The sequence below is a fragment of the Aegilops tauschii genome, chromosome 5, assembly GCF_002575655.3.
Source record: "Aegilops tauschii subsp. strangulata cultivar AL8/78 chromosome 5, Aet v6.0, whole genome shotgun sequence".
NCBI lineage: Eukaryota > Viridiplantae > Streptophyta > Magnoliopsida > Poales > Poaceae > Aegilops > Aegilops tauschii.
Window position 1 is genome coordinate 254,694,420 of NC_053039.3, and position 12,281 is coordinate 254,706,700.

Consider the following 12,281-nt stretch of genomic DNA (forward strand, 5'->3'; position numbering starts at 1 on the left):
TTGCCATAAGCACCAATCGAAATATACTGGTCATCCCTTGGTGTTTCAAAAAATTTGAATCGTCCTTTATCATTGGCTGATTTACCTATTTTACGAAACATGTCTTAATCCTCGAAATTATGCTTGAACGAGTGATGCAACTTACAATACGTTCGTCCTTGGATTGATGGCTTGGCATGGTGATCAAAAATTCTAATATAATTATTTTTCAGCAACAAATCAAATATTTGATCACACATGCTTGAACTAATGGTAAAGTTTTTATTTTCTAGCCAATCTTGCGGTGAGAATAGCTTTGGAGTTAAGCAAACGAATGGTTCAGATTTTGCATCACCCCATTGGCCTATGCATTTTGTTTTGCACTCTATCTCAGATGTCTTTGAAAAAGAAATTATACTATCATCGGTTTTCTCAATAGAGTATAACCTTGGCTTTAAATTTCTGAAATTAAAATTTAGAACATACACGTCTCAATTGAGACCATGTGTAAGCCAAGTATGAAACAAGCAAAGCTACCCAATTAGATATGAACTTTAAATAAAGCAATGGCAAAAGCTTTGGCTACAATAAGTCACCATCGGTCTCTATGAATGGTACAATGTGTTGACCGATATGCTCTGTAATGATTTTATTACTAACAAATAAGTTACCCTTCTTCATTGGTCTTTCAAAACTACTTATGAGAATTTTTCTAATAGAAGCATCAATAATATAGTTGCGACCAAATCAGAAAAACAGGTAAATCGCTTGCTAGACATACCACTTCAAGCATGTTGGGAGAGCATAATGGTTGCATGACTTGAACGATATCTTGTTCCTCTTTCAAATAGCTCCCCAACACCTTGTCGTCCTCTTTCTCTTGAATTGATTCAGCACATGTGTTGTTTGATTTGGCCTTTTCAATAACCTAATTACGTTTGTTATCCAAATCATTATCCTTTTCATTGGTTCCTATAATTGGCAAGACTTCTTCTTCTTTAATTGATTCGGTACATGTAATGTTTGACTCGGCCTTTTCAACAATCGAATTACCTTTGTTATCCGAATCACCACTCCTTTTGATAATTCTATCTACTTGCAATGCTTTCTCTTTTTGACTTAATCTAGCTTGTATTGCAGCAGAATTAATAGGTTTTCCCTCTTTTATTAGTTCATGTAGAACAACATTGCATTTGTCCCAAAAAGACATAAGATTTTTCTTAATAACCCAATCTGGATAGAATCCCCCCCCCCCCGGACACAGACTCTTTCGGTAACAAGATGTCACTGAAATTATGTAATTGTGTAGGGACAACATTGTATGATGCGGTCCTAGGTGAAGGAACATGTGCTGCAGTAGAATTTTCACTTATTCGGCCATGAGCATGAAGGTGTTGAGCCTAATTATGAGCATATACAGTTGTTATGGTGCCGAAAATTTAGTAGCATGAGGTGGCATATGATGGTTGAGGGTAATTGGCCGAATAACTAGTAGTAGCATGGCCAATTCTCCTATCCACCGACACGTTTGGATTAACATATTGCAAGTTGGTTGCCGATGAATAAAAAGGTGAAACACTTTGTTGCATACTATTGGAAGTTCCTGTGTGGGGTGTTTCAACTTGATTGACCAAACTCATCATGTTGTTCATCGGCATATCGATTTGTGGGGTTGACGATGCATGAGAGTTGGAATACATATGGTGCATGTTACTAGTATCATAAGAAGTTGAAGCATGTAAATTACTTTGAATCGGCCTTTGCACATAATTAGATGCATGATTGAAAAAACTAGGGCTAGACGATAGAGTATACTCATTGAACGATCTAGTAACACCATATGAATCATTTGCATCTACACTAGGGGATTGGGTATTCATATTACCTTTGTAGATTGCAAACACTAGATGACGATCTCTTTGTAGCAAGAATGGGCCGGAGACCGTTCAAAGCTTCGTCCCCAGTAGAGTCGCCAAAAAGTGTGTTCACACACGAATACGTCACCGTGTACCCTCGACGTCAGTGGTGATACACCGCAACTCACGTCGAAGGAGACCCGTCCGGAAGCGTGGTACGCAAGCAATCCGGCGGGCGCTTTTGTGGACCGGAAACCCCACATGTCCGGGAGGGACCCCGTCAGGGGTGCGCAACTGCTATGGGCTGCCCTAGGTCGACCTGATCGCCCCTAGGACCTCGAGGTATGCCGCCCTGCAACAAGAAGAACGAGGAAGAAGAAAACATGGGGGAGATAAAAGTAAAGGTAAAAGTGGTAGATTGATTTGTTGATTGTGTGTTGTTCAATCAGCCATCACCTCTTATCTGTTTACGAGGCGGTTGGACTTCCCATACAAGAAAAGGGCTCCAAATCTCGTCCAAATCCTTCCAATATTAACAGAACTCGAATTAGTTATGTCCGAGATAGCATTTTGCTTTTTGTGTTTCATGGGCCAAATACAAGTGCCCAAAAGAAATCTTAACCGTTTCGATGAGACGAACAACTTTCGTGTTGAACGTTTTTCGATTTGATGCCATCTTGAAGCAGTTTCGAGCTGTTTTCTAAGGTCTGCAGCAGGAAAATCGTTCGGGTGTCTGGACTCCAACCCGGATGATTGCCCAGACCATTTGGGACCTATCCTAGATCATCTGTTCCGGACTCAACTTTCTGTTGCCTTCCCGGATGATAACCCATACGTCCGGGACATTCGTCCGGCCATTGGCCGGATGATCCGGCTCCCCAACCGGACGAGCCGGGCATGCACTGCAGCATCGCACAGTTTTTGCTGCAACTTTCGCATATGATCTCGGATTAAGACAATTTTTATTTCAAAACCATATTTTTTGGTGAGACGAAGAACTTTCGTGTTGAAACTTTTTCCATATGAGGCAATCTTAATTTGGTTTCATGCCATTCTTTAATCTGATGTCAACACGAGCATCTTTAAGATTGTCATAACTTTTGCATCCGAGCCCTGTTTCGGACCATCTCTATATCTATTTCGATCGGCTCGAAGAGAGCCATCCAATGGTGACATTAAATCATAAATTTTACTTCATCTTGCTAGAGCCTCAAGTCACTCTTGCGATCATGCCATTTTCAAGCGTCAACAGTCGCCACGGGAGATATCCTCCTGGTCGTTGTCGTAGTCGGCCTCCAGGCTGGGGTGGCGGGCGTCGTCCACGAGCCAGGGAGGACCTCATCCGCAACGGAGAACCCGAATAGGAGTGCCATCTGCGCCTCCAAGAGCTCCAGCACGCCACAGCGCCCGTACAACCCCCCTCCCCCAGCGCGTGTTTGCACCGCCTTCGCCTCTCCCCACCCACCCACCCACCCCCCCCCCCCCCATCAATCATCAACGGCGACGGCGGCGAGCACCACAACCTTTGCTACCATCCTGCACTCTTGCCGCCAACGCCACGTCTTCGACGTCGCTACCACTAGGACGGCGTTCGGATCTGGCCGGCCTCAGCACCATCTCGAGCCCCATTCCGCCTCAGCAGGCACCAAACAATCTGAGGGGAAAACCGCCGGGAACTGGCCGAGATCCGTGCACCGAGTTATGCCCGCCGCTCCATCTCGCCGGCAAATCACCGAGCGGAGTTTGGATTGGTTGATTTTGGAGGATTGAGGGGAATGAGAGAATGGGTGAGTTGAGTGGGAACTGATGGTTGTCGGCGAGGGAAAGGAAAAAAATCTATTCATTCAGTTCCCACTTCCCATCGAACAGCCCCAGGAGCTGACGTGGAGCTAACTTCGCGTTAAGATCCGTGCTGAAAATCCAACGGTAGTCAACGCATTCGGCGGGAACCCTTAAAATCTAACTTCCGGTGGTTATCTTTTTCGTTTTTCTTTGTGCGAGAAAGAAATTCAGGGGAGAGGAGGTGTGCGATGGGTGGGGGCGACAGCGGGGCGCCGTGACATTTTGCGTGGGGATGGAAAAAGGAACCCGAGTCACGTGGGATGACGCGCTCTGCACGAACGACACGATTGGGGTGCGAGACCAGGTGCTCTTGGAGACGTGGTTTTCTTTTTCAGACATGGGCTTTTTCGCTAAGGGCCAGTTTTTTTGGCGGCTTGAAAAATAAGCTGCCTCTTCCCAGCTTAAAAAATAAGCCGTCCCTAATTTTGTTGGGACTTCTAAATCAATTCTCTCATAACTTCATCTCAAAAGAAAGTTCTCTCATGACTAGTTTACAAGCCTCAATGAGTAAGAGAGATGGCTTATTGAAAAAGGTGAGGAGGCGGTTTATTTTTTTTAAGCTGACAAAAGAACTGGCCCCAACGGGCATCCGTCCAAGGGCGCTAACACATGTTTGCTTGCTAAACGTGTCCGTGTTTCTTCTGAATGATCAGGAACAGACATGGATCCATTTAATTGGTTCAGGTTTCAATCCCCGGTACAAAATCAAAATATATACTGTACATGGATAGTTCCGTGTTGTGTTATGTATACGTACTCTCGCGTAAGCAGCTGTGTCGTTGCATCCGCATGGGTATATATGTACACACGATCGACGCAAGAATTAATCACCACACACCTGCATATGCTACTGCGTACAGTACATACCAACGATCGAGCAAAGTAATCTGCTCAGAACATGAAGAACTGGTGCTTGTCCTTGCCACTTCTCCGGCCGCGCTGGTCGCCCCCGCGCGAGGACGTCACCGTCGCCGACGAGGACGAGGGCCCGCCGCCGTAGCCGGGGATGCGGCGGAAGCCGATGTTCTCGACCGCGCCGACGGTGTTGAAGAACATGCGCTTGTTGAGCTCCTCCACCAGCGTCCGGTGCAGCAGCTGGCTCCGCACGTCCACCATCGACCGGTTCCTCGTCATGCGGCCCTGCTGCCTCCGCGGCCGCCCCTCGTCGCCGCCGGCGTCGGGGCTCCCGCGGTGGTGCCGCGGCCGGCCGGCGCGCGACGACGACACGTCGTGTCCTGCTGTGCCGCTGTCTCCTCGGCCGAATCTGGTGGCCTTCACCTGGCCCGTCTTGGAGACGCCAGGCTTCTCTTCGGGCTGGGCCTCTTCGGAGGAGTAGTGCAGCGCGGAGCGCGTGGAGCTCGTCTCGTCGTCGTCGCTGCTCACAGCGTAATCTACGCCAACCACAAGAGGACACGTGTCATGGCTCAACGAAGGACAGCAAAACGACCACAAATTGCAACTAGTCAAAGGTAGGGAAATGTGTGCTCCATTATGCTGTCCTTTCGTCTTCATCAAGGATGACTATGATATATCCCATTTCCATATGCTGCGACGTGACATAAAATATGTGCTTTTTATCATGTCAAATGGAATGCTAGCAAATGAGCATATGTAGACAGCGACAACCGCGTGATGAGTATATGCATGCCAACACCACAAGCAATGGCCACAGTCGCCGATGCATAGACATAGACCATAGGTACATAAATTCCAGTATGTCTTAAGACACTGATAGCGTCTTTGATATGCATGCTAATCATCTGTCTGGTAAAAGCGTATTACTGAAAAAAAAATATGAATTTTGTACTATGGAAAAATCGTTACAGACCTAGTCGGCACTCTTTTACTTTATTATTAAGCTAAATAAATGTTTTTGTATCTATTAGTTGCCATTTCACTCCACACTTCCTAAAAAGTGTAACATGTAGTTTCAAAAAACGTGTAAGCATGTAAGAGCATGTGCAATGCTTGGTCCTTATGTAGACGTTTGCAGTTGAAAAATATATCAAAACTTCAAAATTTCATGTTAGTGCCCTCTCTTTCAACGCTAGCAGCTAATATAGCTAATACATGCACTAATAAACTCCAGAACCTGTGGTCATGGCCCCTAAGTATTTTACCTCCTAATGCAAAGGAAAAAGGCCAACGATCAACTCCATCTTTTGTGATGATGCCACACCAATTGCAGAATTTCTTGACACAATTGTTAACTGGCTGGGAATTCTATCGTAGCGCCTTCTGCTAGCCCCTATGCGTTGGGCATTCCCTAATAAAGGTCTAGTGGAGTCGTCGCATCATACTTACTTCCCCTTTTTTCTAAGCAGAATATAGAAAGATCAAATTTGCATTATGGTTGTCATTTCTTAAAACTTCTCCACTATGTGCCTTGATCGCTTCTTCAATCTAAATGAATCTTTCAGTCCATTATATCATCATCTAACTATCGTCCACAACACACAAATATAACATGACTAAAGATTGCATTAATATTTCACCTTTGTTCTTAACACTTGTGTGCAGTCTAATTTAGAATTTGTAGTGTGCAATCTTGGATTACTTACTACAAGAAATTTAGGTAATAAAGAATCCACAAAACCGTACTTTCTAGTATGTAACTATGTTATGTATTCCTAGCAACTAAAATTGTACTTAAGATTTATATTGTAAAACTATATTTATGACAAATTTAACAATACTACCTTCACATAACCAATGTAATATACCACATGGCACATTGGTGAGTAATCTAAAAAAGGTTTATATGTTTGCACATAATAGTTGTTCAATAAATCTGACTACATGCTTCTAAAGTGTGGTCTATATATTCCCAAACAGAGCTGTGTATTACCACATAAATAATTACTGGCAATCTGACATTGTATCAACGTCTAACTATGTTCATCCACATAATATAACATAAATAATTGCATTAAGACTTCACGTTTGTGCTTAATACTTATGTGCAATCTAATTTAGAATTCGTATTGTGCAGTCTGAGACTACTGAGATTCAACAAATTTTGATAACCAAGAATCCACAAAACCGTACTTTCTAGCGTGTAACTATGTTAATATACTATAGTAAATGGCAAAATTAATAAGACTACTTTCACATACCCGACGTTTATATACCACATGACACACGTGGTGAGAAATCTAGAAAGCAATAATTATATGTTTTCACATAATAGTTCTTAAAATAAATCTAACGACATCCTCTTCTAAATAAAGTGTGATCTATTCCAAATAGTTACTATGCACTGCCCTAAATTATATTACTCCGTTCCAAAATTCTTGTCATAGATTTGTCTATATACAGGTGTATCTAACACTAAAATATGACTAGGTACATCTACATCTAGACTAATTTAAGACAAGAATTTTGGGGCAGAGTATAACATATTGCTAGCTTTGCATGATCTTCAAATATGCAACTTAAGACATTAGACATTACATGTGTCTAAGCAAAAGTTTAAACAAACGTGAAACTATTAATCATGATATATCTAATTAATAATATCATTAAGGGTGACTTCTTTTTATAAACAGTTAGACCCCAAACATAGTGCTCTAGCTAAATCGTTGTATCTATGTTCTTTACTTCCTGTCATATCCCTCTAAAAACTTCTTATCGCACCACCATTTCAATTGTAAACCGACCTTCTAATTACTTTTTTAAAAAGGGAATATTAATTAACCCCGACCTCTGCAATCGGTCTTCTAACTACTAATCAAATCAAGTAAAGTAGCATTGCGATGCTGACATATATATGATCACAAGTCAAAAAGACTGGTGTTAAAATTACGCACCTTGGAACCAGCCAGCGTAGCCGCCACCTGATGTTGTCGGCCCTGTGCCACAATGAGACCCGTTTGAAGAGGTCGGGGAAGAGGAGAGGTAGTAGAAAGGAGGCTGCTCCTCATTGTCGTCATTATCGGCGTACGTATAGTACTCCTGCTGATCATCACAGCCACCGCCGACCCAGTCCGGTACCAGCCTCGTGATCTCCTGCTCGATCATGGCGGCGATCTCTGAGGGGTCCCGGTCCGTGATGTCCAGCTCCTTCACCATCTCCCTCGCCACCTCCGTCGCTGTGTCGCCGGCGATGTCGAACGGGAAGTAGATGTTCCTCGAATGGCCTGATCACATGAACAGTTAACCTTGTCACGTTGTCAGGTCAAGACTTCCATGTACGTACGTACTTGTCTGGGAAATATTACAACGGCTAAAAAGTGGAGTACCTGCTTCGTCGACGATCTGCACTTTGAGGAAGATGGTGTCGTCGTCGGTGTTGAGCTTGCCGGTGATGGTCATGTCAGTCCTTGCTGCCACCGGCTCAGCCTCCTCCGGGTTATCCTTCCGGTCACCGGAGGTGGGCAAGGCAGGCAGCAATGGCGGAGGTGACAGTGTCATGGTGGTGTCCTGCGTGGAGAGGAAACGGTCGAGCAGGAGCTCCTGGGCGGAGGGGCGATGGGAGGCGGGGACAAGGCACCTGCCGATGAACCTGCGCGCGTCGGCGTCATCGACCCGGTAGAAGGCGTCAGGCAGCTTGCCGGAGGTGACCTTCTTGTAGATCTGCGCGGGGTTGGAGCACTCGGCGTAGGGGTACTCGACGGTGAGCATCTCGAGCATGCACATGCCGAAGGAGTAGACGTCGACGAGCTCGTCGTAGTCCTCGTCGTACATCTCGGGCGCCATGAACTCGGGCGTGCCGATGACGCTGTGCGCGGCCTGGGCGCCGCGGAGCACGGCGGCGAGGCCGAGGTCGCCGATCTTGACGGTGCCCTGGTGGCCGTTGACGAACACGTTGTCGCACTTGAGGTCGCGGTGGATGACGGGGGGGTCGTGGGCGTGGAGGTAGGCGAGGCCCCGGAGGATCTGGCGCGCCCAGCCGCGGACGGCGCGGAGGCTCACGCGCGGGTACCGGAGGCGGTACGCGCGGAGGGTGCCGGAGGAGAAGAGCTCGGTGATGAAGTTGAAGGTGCGGCGTGGGGTGCCGCCGGTGCAGCCGCCGCGCGGGGAGGGGGAGGAGACGGAGACCCATGAGGCGTGGAAGGCGATGATGGCGTCGTGGCGGAGCGTGCTGAGGAGGTGGACCTCGGAGTACATGCGCTGCAGGGCGTCGGGGGTGCGGAGGACGTCGGCGAGGTTGGCCTGGTTCCACGCCACCTCCACGCCGCGCACCTCGTCGAACCCCCTGTACACCGACTTCATCGCCCCCTTGCCCAGGAGCTCGTCGAACTGCATGCATGCATCACATTTCCAACATAGATCAAGCTTCCCATCCATCAGCCCCAAGAACAACAATTACCAAAACAAAATGTACTAAAGCTGTACTAAAACTGCGATGCAAGCGACAAGTAATATGGATCGGAAGGAGTAATATTTCCGTGTGTGTTTTCAGGTATAAATTACATTCGCAATTCAAATTAGAACTCACACTGACAGCACTTACGTAATATGACCGTTAGTGCTTAGTTATGCCAATTTCATGTTAACAAGGAAATATAATTAAAAGAAAAACCAATACGTAGACTAACAATACAACTACTGTACACAACTGTGGAGAGAGCACTGAAAGGACAAACATGAGTGACCGCTACAACTTCATCCACTGAGAAATAAAGGTGAAGGATATCTTTGGGGGATACTGACAGGGCATATTATCCCGTTGAAGCTTTCAAAGCATCTCATTATTGGCATATCGACACATGGAACAATCCTCGCCACCAATCCATCACTCATCAGCCAAACCCAACTTAGTCCTAACCTAACTAGGGGTCTCCAACCAAACACCAACTCTTCCCTGATATAACTTGGATTGATTAGATTAGAAGAGAAATCACAATGAAATTCCCACCTTCCAAAACTAATGGTCCACCTTGCTCAACTATTTGACCAGGTATAGAAATACTACTGTATATCGATGATGTATTTCAATGCAACAATTTCTATGCTTGTTTGCGTGCATTAGGATATGCTAGCTCCCTCCATTCACAAATACTTCCACCGTTTTATAATGTAAGACGTTTTTTGACAGATAAAATGAGTAAACAAACACACTAAATTGCGTCGTCTATATACATTCAAATCAGAAAAAAGATAAAACATCTTATATTTGTGAATGGAGGGGGTTAGTATTTAATTAATATTCAACTGGCCCGTTCATATCCGGACGATTTCAGGCCTGCTACCGCACAAAGAAAAATTGGCTGTAAACATCTCGTACGTGGTCGCCAACGGGCAGCAGGTGAAATTCATCAATCAATCTTGCATATATACTCCAATTGAAAAGTACTTAGTTTGCAAATTAGTGGACATGTACGTACGTAGTTAGCCACTGAATTGCACACGTAGTTTGACCGTAAACAAATTAGTACAAGATGTGCATCTAGCTAGCTAGCTAGCCCTAGCAAGACAACAAGAGCCAAATGGACATGTAAAGAAAAGAAAAAGGGACAATAATTGTGGCCTTGTTTAGGGTAGCTCCCATGTACACATCAACACGGAATCCATCCTTGATAATTGAGCTAAACATTTGAAAGCCTACAATCATATTCAGTTCATGGTGTAGTTGTAAGCATGTTTGACTCGAACCTAATCTAATCTAATCACAAGAACATGTTCCTAACAAACAGAAGAAGAAGAAGAAGAAGAAACCAAGAACACGAAGCTTGAGAAATTGAATGTAAGCAAGCTGCTAATTGGTTATTATGACTGATTTAGGTTGCGCGATAAACTTAGCTGAAGCGATGAGATCGAAGAGATGGAGAGCTTACCCGGCCGTAGCGACCAGTGGGGTCGGTCTCGACGTATCCATTGTCGCTGTTCCTCGCCGCCGGTGACATCTCCGGCCGCCGCGGGCTCGACATGGCTTAACTACTGCTGCTCTACTAGCTAGTACTACTAGGCTCGCTGCGGCTGTGTGGACGGATCAGTAGGTGATCCTGCTGGCGGCCAGCTTGCCGTCGTGATAGGTGCAGAAGACGCCAGAGAGGAGGCGCGAGTCGTCGATCCGCCGCAGCATGATCCACGCCGCCGCAGACGACGAGGAGGATGACGGCCCCGCAGCCGCAGCGTCGTCGAACCACGACCGCGGGCTGCTCATCTGACGCTGACAAGGACGGGGCGGTAGTAATAGGAGGTGGCGAGGAGAGGCAAGGGCAGGTTGAGTGCTGGAATTGGATGCCTCCGATCGCGCACGCGCCGGATCAATCATGCACGCATGTCATGTCATGTCAGGTCCAGAATAATCGTCATGGCAGGCAGGCAGGAGGAAGAAGAAAAGGCGGAATTTTTCTGGCTTGTGGCCTGGACGCTGCCTGAGAAGGACGATTATTTGGGGCTACAAGGATCTGAACCTGAAGAATCCATGCCTTGAAAGCTCCATCTGTGGACAGATGGCAGATGCAATTCGGAACTTTGATGATGATGAGGACGAGACAGATAGCGGAGGATCGTAGAACGGTTTGGAGGCTTGTGAACGGGATGATTCCCTCGTGGATATATATGCTTCTGTTACTCTGCTTTTAGAGGGGCTGGGGCTTGTAGTTGTTGCTTCGTAGTACAGATAAATCTTTTGTAGGTAGGTAGGTTGGAAGAGCAGAGGATCCAAGCTCAAATGGACAAGATGCGTCTGCCTTCCTCTCCTTGTAGAACATGTCTACATGGTTATTAGTTGACCCTTTTTTTTTGAAATAAACATCAGATCTATTATAAAAGTTCATAGAAAATAGAAAGCATCTCAGACACGATAAAAATTACATCAAGATTCTGAGACCACCGAATGAACACTACTGCCACCGGACGAGCTCGCTCCCCTACCGGAGCTGGCTTTACTTTGTCAATGACAGCTCGAAAGTCTCCGTGCACGTGCTCCTAAGGTTCTTAGTTGACTTCTACATGAATTATATATGTATGAAAGTTTAGCATATTCCCTTTTTGGTTCCATTTTTGGATGAAGAGAATTAGCACGCCATGTAAACTTCTTGTGTGGCATCTAAACAAAGGAAAACTCTATTATTTATGATTTGACTGGGACCAAACTTAGCTTTTAGCTCCACTTGATTGCGCTGGTAGGGTCTTCGAGTTTGCGGAATTATTCGTTGGACCAATATAAGCTGTTTGTCAGACCAATACTAGACCATTTGGTTTTCCCCTCTCATTATTTCAGGAGTCTAAAGAGTCATTTTCTTGCACAACATCCCAAACCTGGGCCTGGAAACCCACTTCTCCTACGACAGCGACCTACTTAACTGAATGATCACCTTCCGACTACGTTTTAAGTTGTACACAATCTATAATCAGGATAAGCTATTATTCTCTAAGACATGCGCTAAATTTGGCTCGTGAATACCACGCAACTGTTGAATATGGATTAACTGTGACAGGCAAGTAGGAGTACTTAATTAGCAGAGCGGGTGCAAAATACAAACATCTCTTTGACGTTTGACATTGGTTTCTTTTCCTTATGCAACTTTTTGGCGCATTTGGGAGAGGACTCGACACTGATCCTGATGCAACTTCTATCTTTTAACTGGTGCTTGGTTTTTGACCATTCGAGCAATCGAAAAGGTTACATGAAGAGGAGCCAAGTTTCTTACA

At 45.5% G+C, this 12,281-nt stretch overlaps 1 protein-coding gene across 1 annotated transcript; it reads right to left on the reverse strand.

Moving 5' to 3' along the window:
* Positions 1-4,289: 4,289 nt before the first annotated feature.
* LOC109753438 (probable serine/threonine-protein kinase WNK8) lies at positions 4,290-11,323 on the reverse strand. Its single transcript, XM_020312335.4, has 4 exons — positions 10,457-11,323; positions 7,919-8,918; positions 7,487-7,816; positions 4,290-5,068 (listed from the first exon to the last, which is right to left on the reverse strand). The coding sequence occupies exons 1-4, from the start codon at positions 10,547-10,549 to the stop codon at positions 4,569-4,571; spliced, it is 1,923 nt and encodes a 640-aa protein (XP_020167924.1). The 5' UTR covers positions 10,550-11,323; the 3' UTR covers positions 4,290-4,568.
* Positions 11,324-12,281: the final 958 nt, after the last annotated feature.

Coding starts and splice junctions, on each gene's coding strand:
- LOC109753438 (XM_020312335.4), bottom strand. CDS start 10,549: ATGTCGAGCCCGCGGCGGCCGGAGATGTCACCGGCGGCGAGGAACAGC. Junction 7,817..7,918: donor GCAGATCGTCGACGAAGCAG/GTACTCCACTTT, acceptor TCATGTGATCAG/GCCATTCGAGGAACATCTAC. Junction 5,069..7,486: donor CTACGCTGGCTGGTTCCAAG/GTGCGTAATTTT, acceptor TGGTTGGCGTAG/ATTACGCTGTGAGCAGCGAC.